The sequence below is a fragment of the Penicillium lagena genome (assembly GCF_028827675.1).
Source record: "Penicillium lagena strain IBT 129212 chromosome Unknown utg000007l_segment0_segment0, whole genome shotgun sequence".
Lineage (NCBI taxonomy): Eukaryota > Fungi > Ascomycota > Eurotiomycetes > Eurotiales > Aspergillaceae > Penicillium > Penicillium lagena.
This window is the reverse complement of record NW_026623228.1, coordinates 244,715-264,021: the sequence shown is the minus strand read 5'-3', so window position 1 is coordinate 264,021 and position 19,307 is coordinate 244,715. Positions and strand designations below refer to the sequence as shown.

At 49.1% G+C, this 19,307-nt stretch overlaps 11 protein-coding genes across 11 annotated transcripts; 5 read left to right on the top strand and 6 right to left on the bottom strand.

Moving 5' to 3' along the window:
• Window positions 1–203: 203 nt before the first annotated feature.
• On the top strand, window positions 204–1,711 carry N7510_009600 (battenin family protein; the record flags this gene model as incomplete). Its single annotated transcript, XM_056981525.1, has 3 exons — window positions 204–357; window positions 410–1,145; window positions 1,204–1,711. 3 exons carry the CDS (start codon window positions 204–206, stop codon window positions 1,709–1,711), a joined length of 1,398 nt encoding a protein of 465 aa, XP_056829361.1.
• Window positions 1,712–2,186: 475 nt separating this feature from the next.
• Window positions 2,187–2,612, top strand: N7510_009599 (uncharacterized protein; the record flags this gene model as incomplete). The annotated part of the gene is made up of 1 exon (XM_056981524.1): window positions 2,187–2,612. The coding sequence occupies one exon, from the start codon at window positions 2,187–2,189 to the stop codon at window positions 2,610–2,612; it is 426 nt and encodes a 141-aa protein (XP_056829360.1).
• Window positions 2,613–3,392: 780 nt separating this feature from the next.
• N7510_009598 (alpha/beta-hydrolase) lies at window positions 3,393–3,820 on the bottom strand (the record flags this gene model as incomplete). The annotated part of the gene is given in 2 exon segments (XM_056981523.1): window positions 3,393–3,742; window positions 3,757–3,820. The coding sequence occupies 2 exon segments, from the start codon at window positions 3,818–3,820 to the stop codon at window positions 3,393–3,395; spliced, it is 414 nt and encodes a 137-aa protein (XP_056829359.1).
• A 47-nt stretch (window positions 3,821–3,867) lies between these two features.
• Window positions 3,868–4,869, bottom strand: N7510_009597 (alpha/beta-hydrolase; the record flags this gene model as incomplete). Its single annotated transcript, XM_056981522.1, has 1 exon — window positions 3,868–4,869. One exon carries the CDS (start codon window positions 4,867–4,869, stop codon window positions 3,868–3,870), a length of 1,002 nt encoding a protein of 333 aa, XP_056829358.1.
• A 777-nt stretch (window positions 4,870–5,646) lies between these two features.
• On the top strand, window positions 5,647–6,117 carry N7510_009596 (uncharacterized protein; the record flags this gene model as incomplete). Its single annotated transcript, XM_056981521.1, has 1 exon — window positions 5,647–6,117. One exon carries the CDS (start codon window positions 5,647–5,649, stop codon window positions 6,115–6,117), a length of 471 nt encoding a protein of 156 aa, XP_056829357.1.
• A 1,651-nt stretch (window positions 6,118–7,768) lies between these two features.
• N7510_009595 (putative lipase) lies at window positions 7,769–9,715 on the top strand (the record flags this gene model as incomplete). The annotated part of the gene is made up of 1 exon (XM_056981520.1): window positions 7,769–9,715. The coding sequence occupies one exon, from the start codon at window positions 7,769–7,771 to the stop codon at window positions 9,713–9,715; it is 1,947 nt and encodes a 648-aa protein (XP_056829356.1).
• Window positions 9,716–9,959: 244 nt separating this feature from the next.
• Window positions 9,960–11,777, bottom strand: sit1 (putative siderochrome-iron transporter Sit1; the record flags this gene model as incomplete). Its single annotated transcript, XM_056981519.1, has 1 exon — window positions 9,960–11,777. The coding sequence occupies one exon, from the start codon at window positions 11,775–11,777 to the stop codon at window positions 9,960–9,962; it is 1,818 nt and encodes a 605-aa protein (XP_056829355.1).
• A 385-nt stretch (window positions 11,778–12,162) lies between these two features.
• On the bottom strand, window positions 12,163–13,223 carry N7510_009593 (sugar phosphate isomerase/epimerase family protein; the record flags this gene model as incomplete). The annotated part of the gene is made up of 2 exons (XM_056981518.1): window positions 12,163–12,762; window positions 12,906–13,223. The coding sequence occupies 2 exons, from the start codon at window positions 13,221–13,223 to the stop codon at window positions 12,163–12,165; spliced, it is 918 nt and encodes a 305-aa protein (XP_056829354.1).
• A 1,150-nt stretch (window positions 13,224–14,373) lies between these two features.
• N7510_009592 (uncharacterized protein) lies at window positions 14,374–14,582 on the bottom strand (the record flags this gene model as incomplete). Its single annotated transcript, XM_056981517.1, is given in 2 exon segments — window positions 14,374–14,559; window positions 14,577–14,582. 2 exon segments carry the CDS (start codon window positions 14,580–14,582, stop codon window positions 14,374–14,376), a joined length of 192 nt encoding a protein of 63 aa, XP_056829353.1.
• A 781-nt stretch (window positions 14,583–15,363) lies between these two features.
• N7510_009591 (general substrate transporter) lies at window positions 15,364–16,698 on the top strand (the record flags this gene model as incomplete). Its single annotated transcript, XM_056981516.1, has 2 exons — window positions 15,364–15,466; window positions 15,524–16,698. 2 exons carry the CDS (start codon window positions 15,364–15,366, stop codon window positions 16,696–16,698), a joined length of 1,278 nt encoding a protein of 425 aa, XP_056829352.1.
• A 747-nt stretch (window positions 16,699–17,445) lies between these two features.
• N7510_009590 (metal-dependent hydrolase family protein) lies at window positions 17,446–18,879 on the bottom strand (the record flags this gene model as incomplete). The annotated part of the gene is made up of 1 exon (XM_056981515.1): window positions 17,446–18,879. One exon carries the CDS (start codon window positions 18,877–18,879, stop codon window positions 17,446–17,448), a length of 1,434 nt encoding a protein of 477 aa, XP_056829351.1.
• Window positions 18,880–19,307: the final 428 nt, after the last annotated feature.

Here is a 19,307-nt window from a genome sequence, read left to right as displayed (position 1 = left end):
TAGTTCGGGTGTTGTGTTTACCCGCCTGACGTAGTCAAGTTCTCCACTCTTCCTCGGCGGATCAGCATCATGAACTCACCCACTCACCCTCATCCCCTGACTTTCGTTCATGCCACAAATCCCATAACTAACTGGCCCCCATGCGGTCTTCACTATTAACAGCAGTAGTCTCTCCCACATAACGTACCTACCATTTCCCAGATATGCCATCGCCCGCGTCCACCGAGGACGCCCCGATGCTGACCTCTGCTACCGATGCAGACCCAGCATCGTCGCGATGGACTCGCGTCTGGGAGAAGCTGAAAGCGCCCTTTAGCGGCGCAGACCCGCGAGTCTGTATCGCCTTCTGGCTCTTTGGTGAGAGTACCTAGGTAGCCTTGTAACAAGACCGAGAGCTGACAACCGGCAGGTCTGGTCAACAACGTGCTCTACGTGATCATCCTCTCCGCAGCGCAGGACCTAGTCGGCGGCGACGTGCCGAAAGGTGTCATCCTCGTCGCAGCCATTATCCCCGCCTTCGCAACCAAGCTCACAGCTCCGTACTTCATCCACTTTGTCCCCTACGCGGTCCGCATCGTCATCTGCGTATTCCTCTCAACAATCGGTATGCTCGTCGTGGCATTGAGCCCCAGCTCAACCGACCCCTCTTCCATCGCCAGCAAGATCTCGGGAATTATTCTGGCGAGTTTCTCCGCTGGCGGAGGCGAGCTGAGCTTTATGGCCCTAACCCATTTTTATGGGCCGTTCAGTCTTGCTTCGTGGAGTAATGGGACGGGTGCAGCGGGGCTCGTGGGTGCGGGTGTTTATGCGCTTGCTACTTCGCTGATGGGGTTATCGGTGCGCACGACACTGTTGGCTTCGGCTTGCTTGCCTCTTGCTATGGCCTTTGGGTTCTTTGTCGTGCTACCACGCGGGGTGCTACAGGCGGAGCTAGCGCAGGATGGATATACTGCGATTGAGCGCGGGGAGTTGCTCGCGGAGGATGGGCTGGAAGGTGATGAGGCTGGTTCAGAAAATGACGGGCTGCTCGGCGTGGCGATCCATTTAACAGACAGCCATAAGGATATCCGGGTGAACGAGGCCTCGTCCTGGTGGAACCATGTTCAGACCAGCTTGAAGCGCATGCGGAAGCTGTTTCTGCCATTGTAAGTTCCTCTCTACCCCTATGTCTTGGCCCTATAATTACTAACTCGCCCACGCCAGCATGGTCCCCTTGCTCATCGTCTTCATCGCCGAGTACGTGATCAACCAGGGTGTATATCCTACCCTACTCTTCCCCCTGCGCGACTCTCCATTCTCTCACTTCCGGTCTTTCTATCCCGCCTACAACGCCGTCTATCAGATGGGGGTTTGGATATCTCGGTCATCGACTCCATTCTTGCGCATTCACAACGTCTACATCCCCGCCTTACTGCAGGTGGCCAATCTGCTGCTCTTCACGCTGCAGGCGCTCTTCAATTTTATTCCCAACATTTGGCTTGTTTTCATAATCATCTTCTGGGAGGGACTGCTCGGCGGCATTGTGTATGTCAACACCTTTGCCGAAATTGGCGAGCGTGTGCCTATTGAGGAGCGGGAGTTTTCGCTCGGTGCCGCCACCGTCAGTGACTCAGCGGGTATCTGTATTGCGGGCTTCTTGAGTATGGGGTGGGAGGTGTGGTTGTGCAATTGGCAGATTGCGCATGGGCGGGACTGGTGCCGCAAGCTGTAAGGAATATATGAGATAGCTAGAATACTTATTTGGCTTCATGACTATACCACCTTCAACACTAAATCGAGATCACAGTTAGCTGGCGGCCATACTTGTCCCCAAGTCGAATCCTCAAACCCGCGCGGTTGTAGGTCATTGCACGGTCCAACATCAGAAAAGGAATACCTTCGAGTATCACAGTCTTTACAGGTAAACGGTCACGAGTCGACTGTACGTATCGTGGTAAGATGTGCGACGTTGATGAACGCATGCGCTGCGTCCAGGAGGAGAACCGCGTTGAAGTGTTTGGCAATTTCTAACACTCAAATATGGGCGCCAGAGCACGCACTAAAACTGGCACGCTGTTCTGTCCCTTGAACAGTGCCCCATCATAGATTATGTACTTCGTCGTGTTCAATCTTTCTGCCCCATTCAAGCCCCACCCCAGAATGGGAAACATTTTAGGGCTTGCGTAGTATAAAAGAATGGGAAAAGTATGTACTGTGATTGTTTGTTTAACAACTATACTGGTTCACGATGGCTCTATCACACCGCACATATCGTGATCAATACTGGCATCCGGCATTTGCAGGTAGCGGGCGGTGCGACGGACATCTTTGGGCATATCGTCACGCCGGCTGATCACCAGATCAGCTCGAGAAGGGTGAAAATGTGGGCGAAGACTCATTCAGCGGCGGTGGACCATGCGGCCTGGCATGCGGCGCAGAGGTTCCGCGAGGGGCTTTCGTATCTCAAGAACTGTGATGTCAATGGTATGTTCCATTCTCCATGGTGCTTGGTGATTGGAACTTTAACCTGTTACGCTTCTCATCACTTCGGGGCTGAGGAGCAGCCTACTATCCTCTGCACGCATGCTGGGGGCCGTGGAAATGCAGCAGGAGGAGTTGGCGGGCGCTTATGAATCATCTCATCTCATTGATGGCGTCTGTTTCGCCGATGGATATCTGGCGAACTCTGAGAAGATGCTCCCTGGCAACAACATGGTCTTCTGGTTGGTTGATATCTGCCGTTAACTAGCCACTGATGCCTCATTCCATAGGCATGAAATTATTTATCGCCACTCTTTCTCGAGGAACGGTCCAGCAGACTCCCATCGGCCTGGGTGAAGTGCTGTGATGGTGAATGAGGATACTCGTCAGGCTATTCGATTCCAGTTCTTGTATTATAGGCTGTCTTGCTCCAATTCATAGCTCAAGACGGGATATAATCACAGCTGACAATTTCAATACATCGTTTAAGGCCTAACAACTTGAATGTGCATTTGGAAATCATTTTCTATTGGCTACAACAATTTCGTTCACCAGAGTAACCAAGGTGGTGCAGGTGAACAGTAGAGGTCTAAAGTATTCATAAAGCCCCGCGGCTAGAGATGATGGCCAGACTGGTGGGCATACGTTTATGATTAGGCCATCCCAAGTGGTGGCGTTTCGTAATTTGTAACGTTCGTAAGTGATTTCCGAGCCAGCGATGGTGAAGTCAGAATATCGTGGCAGGATGTGTGCACGGAATACCGTCCCAACTATCCGCTCCCGGTACCTAGCGCACTGGCGGGATAGATCTCACAACCAGTGTCATACAGGCTTCGTGACACAAAAGTAATGTTTGAGCTGTTCTTACCACCGAACCTTACAATTCCGGGCACTGAGCTCATGTTAGTCGCTTCTGCATCAGTCCTTGCCAGTCAGATGTACGCACACTCTGGGTTGTAAACCGGCAACCCTTTCCGTACCAGCCCATTCCAAGGATCTTTAGCGAATGTAGTCCAAATATCCCTCATCATCTCACCAAAAGCGGCCTCCTCTTGTGTATCGGGAATATGTGTCAGAAATTCTGTTGTGCCGAATATTTGCGCAATCTCCGATCCATGCCACGCGCCAGCCCCCCGACGTCCTGATTGGGCCACATCGCAGCATACATATACCGCCACGCGTTGATTCCGTGTTCCACACGAGCTGATACGGTGGGATTCGCCGCACATCCAATTGGCGATAAGGAGAAGAAAGAGTCGTTCCATGAAGTAATTGGAGGGCACTGTCCAGTTCCACAGGCAATAATAGTTTCCAGACCGTTTTCATTTGTCACATCCCCGGCGAGAATAGGCTGCCTCATGAACGAAGTTGGTAAGCGAAGGTCTCATTTTCGTTCGTGCAAAGGAATCAACTTGCCCGTTTTACAAAAGCTCCCCTTATCCTTTGGCTTGTGTAATTTGCCCAAACAATCCGGTTATCTGCCGTGGGACCGAAATACCCTTGTACGGCGCTGAGTATGTCCATATAACTCTTCGTTTTCATGCATTCCAGTGTTTTGATTCCGGCTTCGGGCCCACCACAGTCAAGCTGAAGACTTGTATTAAACCACCCCGACATGTTGGCGGCAGGAGCATCATACGCGAAGCCAGACTCGATGATAAAACCGGAAACAATCGGATCTTCCGTCCACGCAAAAGAATAAAAATCCACCGATTGCCCCCCAGCCGACTGTCCAAAAAGTGTGATGCGATCTGGGTCACCACCAAAGTGTGCAATATTGTTTCTCACCCACTCGACTGCCAAACGTTGATCAAGAAGGCCTAGATTCAGGGAAGGCAGTTTATCAAATCCTGGAAACCCAAATATACCAACACGGTAGTTGATGCTCACTACCACGACATCTTTGGAGTCTACGAGACGTGCGCCATTATATGCCGGATTGGCAGTACTGCCAGAGGTAAACCCTCCTCCGTATATCCAGATCATCACCGGTTTCAATGTTGGTCCACCATGAGGCTTGGCCCATACATTTAAGGTGAGACAGTCTTCTGAAAAGGAGTCCCCCGCCTGAATCAATGTACTAAAAATAGTATCAGCTACAGATTCATATGATATTGACGAGTTTGGCGGAGCCATTCCATTGGCCGGACAGTCAGGAGAAAACTTGGTCGCAAAGATGGGCTCTGCCCCATAGTACGGTCGCGGTGCTTCGAACCGAAGTTGTTTAATGGGTGGCTGGGCATAGGGGATTCCCAAGTATTCGGATACATTTGGTTGCCACGAAGATGAATGGCCAAAAACTAGTCCACTTGTTGTCCGCACGGGCTGACCAGCTCGGACATTTGGTTGGCCACGTGTAGCCAGGACCAAAGTTATCAGGAGTGATTGTAGATAAATATTGAGATACATGGCGAAGCCAGTTGAGAGCTCAGAGAGTTCGGTTTCTTGGTTTTGTATCTTCCAAGCCGAATATCTCACCGTCAGCCTTGTTTTATTTCTCCGCCGAGAAGAGGGGTAGAGAGGCGACGGAGAACCAGTGCAAATGTGCCATTCCCACGCGGAAGTCTTTCTCTGCCACTCCACCAATGATAGCGGTCATTTTATTATTTTGTATCTCTGGCCTTTCAAGACCTCAAGTCATATTTGGTCCCGTAGCTAATGGGCAACACACCATTCCATGACGTTCACTACTACGCGATCTTCTGTGCTTCAATTCAAAGGAAGATTATCATTTTTGTTTGAGAGGGAATCTATATATGCGAGATCAAGTTGATTAAGTTGATGATTCGTATAGACACTTCAGGAATAATTTCCGACGCTGCGGCCTGGTCAACTGGTTAGCTCCGACAGGCTGTCGTTATTGGCAAAACGGAACAACGTCACGGAATTCCATAGAATCGCATAGTGAATCGCTTCAAATCGGACTTTAGCAAGCGCCACTAAAAAAGTCTTGTTATAGATGACCAAGCGCCGTCTTATCATGGCCACGTGATCCTTACAGGGTACGCTGACCTGCAGTCACCGGCCTCGACAGGCATCAACTCATCCTGCCTTATCTACCTACAAATGCTGCTCTTAGGCTCGTCTTCTTCAATTACGATAAAGACCACGAACTAACTGGATTTGCTTCAAACTCACTGAGTTTAACTCCTATGCGATTTGACTATTCGAACACTAAGTCTTCAAATGCAAAATTCTGTCCTCCTTTATGTCACTGTCGATCGGCCGGCTATCGAAATATCGCATCTGGTTGACGCTTTGAATGAGCCAAACAGACAGTTCACTGCGGTCTACAACCTTCCTGATGTCATCGAAGTCGCTCCACATGCACATCAAATGATTATCGGAGCACCAGTCAGTAGTCTCGTGGCCTTGCAACTAGACTGGGCTGAGGAGCATCATATATCATCCGTGACAAATCACAATGTTTCACTTTTCATAGTCGCGGACGAGCTTTCACTGCCTACAGTCCTCCCGCGTACTGTGCAAGTAGTGTATTTGGTTGAGAATTCTGACTCCACTGAAACTCGATTTGAATCGTTACGAACCTTGGTACCTGACGCTATAAAAGTCTTCACTACTATCGATGGCGGCCAGCAAGGTTGGGATGAGTTCATGGACTTAGCACGATCGAATGGGGGGTCCTCCCTGAATTAGGAGGTCCATAGAGCTCTTATAACACAGCAACATTATGATTCGATAAAGCTATGTAACTAGACGTATGAAGAGCAATATCCAATGGTGAAAGATCGTTATTTACTCCAAATTGAGTAGATAAGGGAAAGCACTTATATCTCAACCTGTCCCCAGGATCTTAGCGAGGGAAGGCCAAAGGATGTACGCAGATGATATGAGGATACTTGTTACTACATGACGATTTATATCGATACAGTTGCGTTGAATTTGCCCAGATTTTGTGCAATATAAAACCTGTGATTATTTCCGGTAAAGGAGACATTGTTCACTATACAATTTGCCTATATTTTTGCAAGGCTCTTGGCCCATTGCACAAGAACTCAGGGCACGTTCTTGAAGTCCTTCTTCTCACAGTCAAATCGATATATTTCGTCGTAATTATCTTTTAGCCTAATGTGTTCGATAGAATCTCCTAGAAACCTCTCCACGTACTCCTCGACAATCTTGAATTTCAGACCGTCTATACTGATAGAGAATTCCTCAAGAAATGTCTCAATCTCAATAAAATTTGCCTGCCTGGTTTACGTAAACGCCCTAGGGATTGCCAGTACATGTCTCGACAAAGCTTTCAGATAGGAAGCACTTGGAATATCCCTTTGAGCCAATTAGAAAGGAAGATTATTTGCTTCCGATATTGTACCGAAGTCCTAAATGTGGCATTACACTAACAAATGTTTCGTGATTTTGTCGACGAGCTTGCTTTTTCGTCTCAGTATTTCTCGCTCTGACATGCGAGTACAGATGATGGTGATTGTCGCGAGTTGGACGGATAAGGTAGCTGGAGTGATAACAGCCGTTAACGGGATAAGCCTGCTTGGATAGTGAGTGATCGTCCATTGGCCTCAAGGTAGAGGTCGCACGGCATCCAAAGAGTGTGCGGTGGACGGCGGCATTTGAGGCTATGAAATTGCTCCAGGGGTTGTCTCTCGGTCATACAGTAGATACCTAGCCGTTGACCCCTATCTCCCGCAAGGTAACTAAAACTTGTTCATTAACCCTAACTCTTTCTCCCTATGCTCTGTCACATGAATGTATGCCTCAGGCACCTATCACATGATAGCCAATACGTATTCTTGCATGTGAAGGTGACAATGACATGGATAACTGCAGTTTCGTGTTGCTCTTTGGTAACTCTTCTTCATCTGTATAGACTAGTAGATTGCACAGTTACTGCTGGCCATGATAGGTAAGGCATATCCTGCTCTAAATATGGGCTGCCGCTAACCCAGATGGGCAGACCACGTCCTGGGCAGACCCTCCACCCGATTCCGCAAGATCCAAGTGTTCGCCGTGGTCTCTTTCTGGTCACTCTATCTTTGGAGGTTAGGCTACCTACCCAAAGCATATTCAATACTCATGCCTATTCACTAACACCCATCACAGAGCCCACAAGCATGGCCCACCACTCTTCCGTTCCGTCTCCTCCCGCCTGTCAGGCCGGTTGTCTACTTGGCAGACAACAGTGATCATCTTCCTCTATCTATATGTCAGCCGCAACTTTGCCAAGATCGTCGGTCTGGAATCCCCTGAACCACTGTCCAATCTATATTCGCGCTCATTCTTCCGCGCAACATGGATCGCTACCGGCCTTGACGCGGGCTTCTGGACCGCTATGAAAATCAAGCCCAAGTGGCTGCGTGATTTGGCATCGCTCGTGTTTACGGTTTACTATCTCATTGCTGCGGAGCGTGCAGATGATAAAGTTCGTCGTGTGCGCGCCACCCTGACCGTCGAGCATCTGCGCGTCGCGTGGAATAAAGCGACCACGCCGTATCTGTGGGCGATGGCGAAATTGGTGCGCCCGCGGTTGACAAGGTACTCGCCGCGGGCAATTCGGATTCCACGTCCTGCGCAGTCGGTTCATACCGAGCCTGTTAATGCGTGGCTGTACTTTGACGGACCGTTGAGTGCGCTGCGGGACCAGACATGCTTGGTGCTGGATGTTCCCGGCGGCGGGTTCGTGGCCATGAGTCCACGAAACTCCGAGGATAAACTGCTTGCTTGGGCGGGACAGCTCAAGGTGCCGATTCTGAGTATTGATTACAAGAAAGCGCCCGAATATGCATATCCATATGCCCTGCACGAGTGTTACGATGTCTACCACGCCATCGTCCGTTCCTCCGGGCGCTGTATGGGGCTAAGTGGCGAGATTCGTCCGCGTGTGGTGGTCACTGGTGAAAGCGCGGGTGGTAATCTTGCAGTGGGGATGGTCTTGATGGCGCTGCAGTCGGCTATGGCACAAGGCTGGCAAGGCGACGATGTGCTCCCGCGACCGGATGGCGTCGTACTCGCGTATCCGGCACTGAATATGCAGGTTGCAAGCTGGATGACAGATGAGCAGATGTCGTTGATTCAGGACAAAGGCTCGAGTAATACGAACCGCAGCGTTCTTGAACGAAAACGGGATCAATATCGCAAGTTGACGCCTTTCACTTCGCCTGGTCATTCCGTTGAGGCCCTGACCGAGCTCTCTCCCTCAAATGGTGAGCAAAAGGACAAACAAAACGATGTGCCAAGCGAGGTCGCCAAATCCCTCGAAGAGAGAATTAAAAAGAGTGATATCCTCGCCGCAAACAAGACAGACGAAGTCCAGCCCCTGCGGACCAGACTTGCAGTTTCATCGATGATCTCCTATGTCCACGACCGTATCCTCACGCCCGAAATGATGCGCGCCATGATTATCCTGTATATCGGACCACACCATCGTCCAGATTTCAGCACAGACTTCTGGCTTTCTCCAGTCCTTGCCCCCGATGCCTTACTCGCAAGATTCCCCAAAACATACATCCTTACTGGCGAGCGCGATCCATTAGTCGACGATACGGTCATTTTTGCTGGCCGTTTGCGCCAGGCAAAACTGGGCCAGTTCCGTGAACGCCACGATATGGGTTTGGAAAAGTCACAGCGCCAGTTCCACGAGAAAGACCACGTGGAAGTCTCCCTGATCCCGGGGGTATCGCATGGGTTTATGCAGATGGCCGGCTTCTTTCCCGAAGGATGGAAGTATATCAATCGCAGTGCGAAGTGGATTGAAGATCTGTTTGATGCCGCCTGCAAGCGGAGCCCGCAATCAAGTCTCCTCCAGTCGACGAATAGGTCTGCCATGAACGGCTCTGGAAGGTCACCAAATTGGACCACGCACACTCCTAATTCCATTTACCAGCGCCGAAATCACTACCGCAGCCTCACAGGCGAATCATCGGGCGATGAGGATCGGCCTCTGGAAATGAGTATTGGCAAATTAACACCAATGACACAACCTGAAAACACGGAAGATTCCCGTCCCCGACACAAGAAATCCCGGTATCAGCTACCGGGACGGCTGACGACAATGAATGACAAGCAAACTACAAACAAGCATTCCCACCTAACTCACCGAGTCGACTACTTCTCTGCAGACGAGACAAATAGCGCACCGGAGAGCCCGGTTGCAACCCGTCCCCGTGGACGAAGCATCAGCTCTCTCGGAAGTGAGGAAGATATCCTCGATCGCAGAATGAATGGATTAGCGGGCGGATTAATGGGACTCGGCGAGAGAGCGCAGACACCCGGTCCGTGAGAGGGATTCGCATAGACTCCGACATGACATGATTTACGACATGCACGTTTTTAAGACGCTTGGTACATAAACCCTGGCCTTTCGCAAGGGTTCTATTTTTGTTTATATTGTGATTTCAGTGTTGTAAATACAGAGCAAGTGCGATGCGGAAAGGAGTCACTGCCCATCAGTGGAGAAATGTATGTATCTTCAATTCATAAGTTATAAAGTGCAATAATTCTACCATCATGCAATAATCAATCATCTATGTATCTCTCGCATCTATCTCAGCATCAGGCTGGCTCTGCTCCTTCGACAACCGTGGATTCCTCAGAATGAAAGCCAGCAAAATCATCGGCGCCGCAATACAAATACCTGCCATGCAAAGAATCTTCTGAACATGTCTGTAGCTCACAATTATGGCGTTCCTCTCCGGTGTCCCAATCGGATACGAAGGAACAACCTCGAATGGAGACCCGTATACCGCTTTGGCGAGTGTTGCGTTGGACTGGAACGAAAGGTTTTCTTTCAACGATGGATATAGCGTCTGAGTCCAGATTGCTCCGGAGACGCAGGTCCCCAGTGCGCTTCCCACGTTATATGATGCGAGGTAGATCCCCGTTAGAACGGCCATGTGTTCGTGTTTTGTGGCCGCTTGGACGGATGCTTGGGTTGGGTATGCGAAGAAGCCGCCGGCTAGACCCAAGAGGACCTGGGCTCCAATGACACCTGCTTTAGAACTATCGGAGGCACCACCTCGGAAACGGAGGACTAGGCCGTATGCGACCATGAAGAGACACGTGCCGGCCACAATGAAATATTTCAGCCTCCGCACTTTGTAGATAATCAGGCCCGTTATGAGTCCGCTGATCAGGCCGAAGAATGAGTAGAAGGATTGGACTCTTGTGGCGGCGGCGACAGTAAAATCAAAGGCCACGATCAGGACGGTGTAGAGGTAGTCTGCTTGGAGATACCAGGAGAAATTTAACAGACATCGTATGGCGAGCGCACTCCAGACACCACGATCCGTTAGCAGATGGAATGGTGTTAATGGATGTCGTGCGCCTTTTATCTCCCAGAGGATAAACGCAGGGATACACAAAAAGCCCACGATAAGGGGAGCAATGATATACACCTTCTCCCAATGCAAAGTGGTTCCACCGGCGATAGTCAGCGGCGCAAGAATAAACCCGAAAGCGAGGATGAGCAAAATGATGCCTATCACGTCCAGCTGGTGAAGGAGATCTGTGCCAAATCGACGCATCCCCAGAAACTGCATTGGACTGGGGTAGTCATCCAGTGCACCGCTCTTTTGGGCTCGGCGTCCAGTATAGAATAAAGACCAGAGAAGAGGCACCGAGCACACAGAATAAATAATTGCCCACATGCCTATGCCCCATCGCCAGGATGTTCGCGCCAGTACCGTGGAGGTTATATTGCCGCTGATCCAGGTGTTGATGATGTATGGCGTGGCTGGGAGGTAGCTAAACAGCACCCTTGATCGCATCGAGGTGATGTCCGAAAGAATGATCTCGACGAGCAACAGAATGCCTGTATACCCGATTTGGTAGGTCACTGTGCCAACGCAAAACATTTCTATGGATGAAGCACTGCTTTCGATAATGGTGCCAACAACATAGAACGCCATCGACACCCCAACAATCTCAAATCGACCAAAGACATCGGCGATTCTTGCAGCTGCGGGTTGAGCCGCGACCGCGATGACACTGCGAACCACATTCACCGCCGCGAGAAGGGAGTGCTGGCCGAAGCTCGACGTCGCATGGGATTGGTATGTGGATCGGACTTGGCTGTCGAGACCGTAGGCATATCCGACAAGGAATATACCGATAAAGATCAAAATACGGTCTTTCCTCGTCAGCTGGGCGTTGATGGCTTCGATCCGGGCGACCCCTGGAGACTTGGCGCCAAATAATGACGGCGTGAGGTGACCGTTATTACTCTCTCTGATAGTCCCATAACCCCGATCCCAGCCGTTTTGCGCGAAACTGGATGTCTCTGTGAGGAGATTATTGTGGATTCGCGCAACGCTGGCGCGGCCCAGCGGGGCATGATTCGTCATATTGGTCGTACAGTCCGACGGAGATCGTGCTGGGTATGCTGTGTTAAGTCATGGGTGCGAATTTAGAGATATGCGAAATGAGCGAGGGCGGGAAGCCATCCGCAAATCATGGAGAAGTAGGTGAGAGTTGTCAAGAGGGGAAATGTTTGATCTGATAAGATGGCCCCGACAAAAACAGGAGCGACCCACTTACGCGTATCCCACCGCTCCGATAAACGGAGACGCTGTCAGATGATATGGACCCCAAGTCAGAAAACTAACTAACTAAAATAGAATTAGACTCACTACAGTAATGAGCCAGGCTACACCATTCCACACATCCGCTACAGGTGCACGTAGTGAGGTTGCATAGGAGAAATGATCCATGAATCCGATATCCACTAACCTAGGGAATCCCTAGTATCCGGCTAACCTGATCGTCACTGACACCAGATCCAGCAAAATCATCAAAACTCGTCTTTGCTAGAGGAAAGATGTGGTTCGCAATGAATGGCGCACCCTCCTCCGCGCACACCATCTTATCCTTGAACGCACATTCAGACTCAAGCACAGCCCATCCACAGTATCCGTGTTGGATCAGTCGTGTGAAAATCCCCTTGAATTGTACTTGGCCATCTCCGAGTGCTCTGAAGCGACCCGCCCGTTCTATCCATGAGCCATACCCTCCATAAACGCCTTGGCGACCATTTGGAACAAACTCGGCGTCTTTGACGTGGAAAATTTTAATGCGTTCATGGTAAATGTCCACAAAACTGAGGTAGTCGAGTTGTTGTAGAATGAAGTGACTGGGGTCATAGAGAATACAAGCTCGTTTATGACCACCCACGGCTTTCAGGAACAGTTCGAATGATACTCCATCGTGGAGATCCTCTCCTGGATGGATTTCATAACAGAGGTCAACCCCTGCTTCGTCAAACGCGTCGAGTATCGGCTTCCAGCGCGTTGCGAGCTCGTCGAACCCTTTATCGACCAATGATTGCGGTCGCTGTGGCCATGGGTACATGTATGGCCACAGCAGTGCTCCACTAAACGTTGCATGAGCTTTCAACCCCAAGTTCTTTGATGCTTTAGCTGCCATAAAGAGGATATTCCGGGCCCATGCTTCGCGACGCGGGGATCTCCGCGAACGTCTTGCGGAGCAAAGCCGTCAAAGAGAACATCGTAGGCAGGATGAACAGCAATGAGCTGTCCTTGAAGATGCGTGGATAGCTCAGTAAGTTGGATTCCATAGCGTTTGAGAGTGTCTAAAAGCGCGGAACAGTAAGATAAGTCGTCTGCGGCCCTCTGAATGTCAATGAGCCGTGGGTCAACAGGGATCTGAATCCCCTTATACCCGAGACGTGCGGCCCACTCGGCGATTCCTTCCAGAGTGTTGAATGGAGCTTCATCGGAGATGTATTGTGCGACAAAGATCGCCGGGCCATTGATGCCGCTGGAGTTGGACATGGCACAGTGTGTATAGACGAAAGCGAAAGGGTATCAAGGAGATATAGTCCGAAATGGTCTATCCTTCGATAGGATTCTAGAAGATAAGTGTCATGATCTAGATGCAAGCAAGTGCACAAATTTGGCGAGATTTAAGCAATTATATTCGAGACTGATCAAAGAGCCCCGCTATCCAATGATGTAATACGCACTCGGCTCGAGACGATCGACCATTCTCCGAGAAAGAAGCCCATTTCCAAGGCCCAAGATACAAACTCTCTACAGAGAAGGCACGATTTTATTATGAGTGGACAACCTTGTGTCATAATTGTAATCTACAGGTTGTACTTCTGGTAAGCCCTACTAGATCTCCAGTCGGATGTGAAAATAAAAGGGCCGCGACGAACGCGGAGGGTCTCCGAGGCGCCGCTGTCGGGGCCGGCATGTCTCCGTGAATGGGGGTGTCCAAGCGTCAAGGCGCATCTGCCGTCCATATCTCTATAATAATCTAAACAGTCATAATTAATTCGAGAGAACCAAAGTTGGGAGTTATCCCTAAGCGTCTTCGTTAAGATTTCCATCCCCTGTGCTAGCTTTTCCATCGCTATCTTCATCGAGATGGGACAGTCCATAACAGGCCGTGGCCGGCTGCACCCGTTATTGGCACGCTGCCACAATTCACAGTATTTCACAGTAACGTAGTCATCATCTAAATTCTTGTTGAATTTGTTATCTATCTCCAATGTCTAAAAGTAAATAAAGCGGGCAAAAGAATGATAAGGCATGGCTCAGGGATCAGAACAGAAAACCATGAGCTTCTGCAGGGAGAAGACAAGGAAATGTTTCTCTAAAATGGGCCTCGACCTCAACTGGCTTGTAGGTCTCCTCCAAGTACTTCTCCTCTTCCTATGTGAGTTCTTCCCGCGCACAGAGAGAGCATCATCGATTCTCGCGACGCTGCTGAAGCCAATAATAGGGCTTGCCACTCGCTTCATTTTCCATGCCAGTGTGACTTGAGACATAGTCCACCCCTTCTCCTTGGTTAGGTCATGTACTCGATTGATGATTTCTTTGGACTCATCACCCATGCTCGAAGGGTTTTATTACCGCCAGAAGAAGGCCCTCGGATATTCAGGGGACGAGCAAGCTAATCTTCTGCAAGCGGACCTCACTAGATAAGAAAGACCAGGATTAGTCGATAGAAGTGTAGATGAATGTAGCCAGGGCGCTTCATTACCGGTATAACAGTCGCGTCAGTTGCATTGCAGAACTTAGTCATCTCACGTTCTTCTTCGCGATACAGCAGGTTGTAACGATTTTTTAAAGCAATTAGCAACCCAGGTAATCCAGTCGATGTCTGTTAATGTTGCGTACTTGCATGGCAATAAATTTGGTCCATTACTTCTGCTCCGCCTAGGCTTGCATTATCGCGAATTGGTACGTCCACATTGATGGAGCTCCGAGATAACGGATCTTGTCTGAAATAACGAGATCATAAAAAGCATGCATGATCTCTTCGATTGGTGCGTATAGCCAAACCGATGGATCCAGAATACGTCAAGGTAACCTGTCTCCAAACAGTTGAGGGAACCATTCACTGAAGTAAATAGTGCCGACCTTGAAAGACCTTTTAACTTCAATTAGCAAATTGCACACGTTACACTATAGTTGTAATTGGCTCGCCAAACTGGTTTGAACTCAGATACATTCTGGCCACTATCATTTTTCTTACCTGCATCAATTTATCTTGATTTGACATTTGACACGTCTGTTGGTTTGGTTAACTTTATATGTAGTTTCTGACTTCCCGGCTGGATGTAGCTTACATGGATCTTGTCAAGGCACATAAAGCACTATGAGCATCAGAGAGGGGTGCTGTCAATTACTTGAGGCTCTCCTATGTACTCATATTCGAATATGTGACATGAACATGATCCTATAGGCATTGTCCGCGGTGCGCCGTAGTGCCCCTGTCAAGGCCGGCATGTCTCCGTGAGTGGGGGTCCAAGCGTCAAGGAGCTTCTGCCCGTCTGTCTAGTCTCTATAATAATGTATTCGAGAGAACCAACGCTGGGATTTGGCTTTAGTTTCTTCGTTGCTAAACTTTCCAGCTCCTTCGCTAATTTTTCCATCACTATCTCATTGTTTGTTGCTGTAAATCATGAAGCCCTACTTTGGTTTAACTGGGGGGTGGCTCACTTTTTGGTTGACTGTGGCGTGCGCGACGAATATGGCATTATTTGGGTATGATCAAGGAGTTTTCAGTAAGAACAAGCCAATTATTTTCTACTGTATTTGCAGAAATACATTAACATTTATAGGCGGTGTTGTTGTATCCGACAACTTCTTGAATACCCTTGGCCTCGTCAATAACCCCAGTCTCATCGGAACAATATCCGCGTTGTTTGATGTTGGATCGTTCTTTGGCGCCGTTCTAACTTTGTTCATTGGAGGGTTGCTCGGTCGAAAGAAGACTCTATTGCTGGGTACAAGCATCATGATCCTAGGTGTCTGTCTTCAAACAGCTGCTTCTACCATTAGTGTGATGATAGCCGGGCGCATAGTCACGGGACTCGGAAACGGGCTCAACTGTGCAACAGCTCCAGTCTGGCAGAGTGAAACCTCCAGTGCAGAAATGCGTGGCAAGCTCATAATCTTGCAGCTTATTATGTGTGTTGTTGGGTTTTCCGTTTGTAACTGGCTGAACTTCGGCCTTGCCTTTGTCGGTGGCTCGTTCGCCTGGAGATTCCCACTTGCATTTCAACTTCTCTTCTTACTCATAATATGGGCTACCACGCCATGGCTTCCAGAATCTCCCCGCTGGTTGATCAGCAAAGGAAGGGTTGATGAGGCTCAACAGATTATTGCTGATCTCGCAGCTGTTCACTCTGACCACCCCCATGTGGCAAGAGAGTCACGGAGAATTGAGAGCGCGATCGCGTTCGAAAGGGAAAATGAGCCAAGTTTCTGGGATATCTTGCTAAACCGGACTCGCTCTCACTCTGGAACATGTGCCACCCGCCGACTTATTCTTGCAATGGCTACATTGGCTATGAAGGAACTTACTGGTATCAACGTCACCAGTTATTATCTTCCTACGCTACTCACTTCCTCTGTGGGGCTTTCCAATACTATGGCGCGACTTATTACTTCACTGAATACGATCAGCTATCTAATTGCGAGCTTCTTCGGAATTCCGTTGATTGAGCGCTGGGGTAGACGGAAGATGATGATTGTGGGCGCCGCAGGGCAAGGATTCTCACATATTATGATCTGCATCTGCATTCGAATCAAAGAGCTCCCCAGTGAGACCCACCAAACCGAAGCTGCCAAGGCATCAATTGCATTTTTCTTCCTCTATTATGTCTTCTTCGCCATTGGATGGCAGGGAATACCATATCTTTATCCAACAGAAATCAACTCATTGGCCATGCGCACCAAAGGGGTTGCGCTCAGCACTGCTACAAGCTGGGCTTTTAACTTCATGGGCAAGTGACTCCTTCCGCTCTGTGGAACTAAAACAAATAGTCTAATCATGTGAATAGTTGTTCAAATTACTCCCATAGGGATTAGCTCCATTCGATGGCGGTTCTATATTATTTGGGCCGTTTGCAATGCCGTTTTTATTCCGACTATATATTTCTTATATCCTGAGACATCCAATCGAACCCTCGAGGATATTGATAAATTCTTTCGCGAAAACCACGACCCTTTGGTTTTCCGGTACGATGAAGCAGTATCTGTGAAACGACCCTCTCGCTATCATCTGGAGGACCAGAGTGAGCTGGACGGTAAAGATTCGGAGAAAGCAGAAGTTCAACACTGCGAGTAATATTTGGAAATACATGTATCTACCCGTACTTAGCTCTGTTTCTATTCATACTAAGTCCGTTAAAATTCTGGCATACAAGGCCGTCTGTAGTATAGTACCGAGTTTCGCATGTCTGCTTATAAATGTATACCCAAAACGGTTGACAGTGATAAGTTTTCGCTCAATCGGTTGCCCTTCTGCTAGCAGTATCGCTGAGAGGTTGAAATATGATCAATGTTAGTTTCTTGAATTACTGAGTGCCAGTCGATCACCAGCATACAAATCTATATTACAGTTTCATTTGCTACCATTCTTACGGTATGCAAGAAACCAGGTCACTAACAAACGAAAACGTTCTGAAAATGATCGAAGATGCAATATGAACATAAGAATTACACGCAAGATTGACAGAAAATAATACTTGGTTCTGCTTTAGGCATGCGATGTCAAGGCTGCATTTGCAAGTCGCTCTTCCAACTTCCAGTCGACCGTTCCATCATCCCTCATCACCGGCAACATTGTGGGTTTGATCACTCTTGGTAGTTGATCGTTCCCGGAAATATTCTTGTGGATATGGCCATTGATGACAATGGTGTGTATTCGCTTCGTGTCCTGGAAGATTTCAATGTCCTCGAGCGGATTACCGTCGATCAAAATCACATCCGCGTAGTATCCCGGAAGAACTTTTCCGAGCTCTTCAGGATGGCCCATTATCTCACCACCCCAGGCTGTGGCCGCAATGATTGACTCCATAGAGGAAAACCCAAATAGATTCACAAAGTGCGCTAGGTCTCTAGCATAGGTTCCGTGTGGGGACCATGCAAAACCAAAGTCTCCACCAGGAAGGACCTTGATGCCCCTCTTGCGCATCTCACTCATAGCTCGAGAGGCGATCTCAACTTCGCGCTTGAGTCCCTTCTTAGCCGCCATCTCAGGGGTCAATCCGTATGGTGTTGCCTCGCCGGTGCACGAAGTCAGAGGAAAGTTGATCGCAGGAGCGACAAACACACGATCCTTGATTTGCTCCAAGAGATCTAGACCTGCCTGGTCGACGAAAGAAGCATGATATATGACGTCCACTCCAGTCTTGGCACAAAGCTTGATTGATTCGCTGCTTCTGGCATGTGCACAGACACGCTTACCACGGTTGTGGGCTTCTTCGACGGCCGCCTTGGTCTCTTCCATCGTAAAGTATGTCTCCTCAGATCCCATAAATTCGTGGATGTAGTCGCCCGTCATGCTGAGCTTGATGTTGTCAATGCCGAGGGCTAGGAATTCCCGAACTACTCGTCGCATCTCATCCACCCCATCGGCGAACTTGGTGATACTGGGGACAATGGCACCACCGGTGGTTGAGATTTCTTGGGAGTTAGACAGGGTGCGAGGTCCAGGAATCATGTCCTTCTTTATTGCGCCTTTGATACATACATCCAGTCTAGGCTGCGCTGAAGCAGCTCCAAAACACATGGTATAACCGCAATCCAGATACGTTTTGGCGGAAAGCGCTGTGTGCAAGACATGCTCCTCGAGAGGTAGACTGACAAGCCCATCAAGAGTCGGGGAGTTATTCCAGCTGAGATGTGTGTGCGCATCACATAGTCCGGACATGAGTGTTTTCTTGCCCTGTCCGTCGATGATGAAAGTGTCTGGTGATGAGAGGACATCTTCCGACACTTTTCCAACCTGCACAATGCGTTCACCCTCGATTAGAACATCGCCGAGATATGGTTCCTTTCCCGTTGAATCCAAGATATTCACATTCTTGAACAGTATTTTGGCGGGATCATCGGGCTTGTGGTTGCTTATCTCAATATCGGCTGGCGTGGGTTTGTAGTGTTGGACGGCGTTGCCGTTAGCACCGTTCATAGAGGTCATCATCAAAGAGATGCTTTGTTTGGTTGGAATGTACAGGTAAAATGGCTCTCAATCGTTGCGAAAGTTATATGTCAACCTTCAGAGGGGTTATCAGTAGCGTCTCTGATATACGTTCCTTGATCATGGAGTGGCAACGGAACCTGTGGTTGAGCAAGCGGGGACAAGCCGGCAAGTAGGGAGAAATGCCTCCACGAATCCCTCCAACCTGAGTTAATCAGGTTTCAACTAGAACCAATTTAGATATCACTACCGTTCATGAATTTAAACTAGTTGAGGGGTTTACCTTGGTATCATCCGTAGGCTGGTGCTCGGCGGAGAGATGCCGGTGCGGGGACTGCTTTTGCCCCCACGAAGAGGTGTACGGCTATCAGAGAACCCATGCCATCCTCGTAGAGTGGACTTGGAAATGATACGACCTC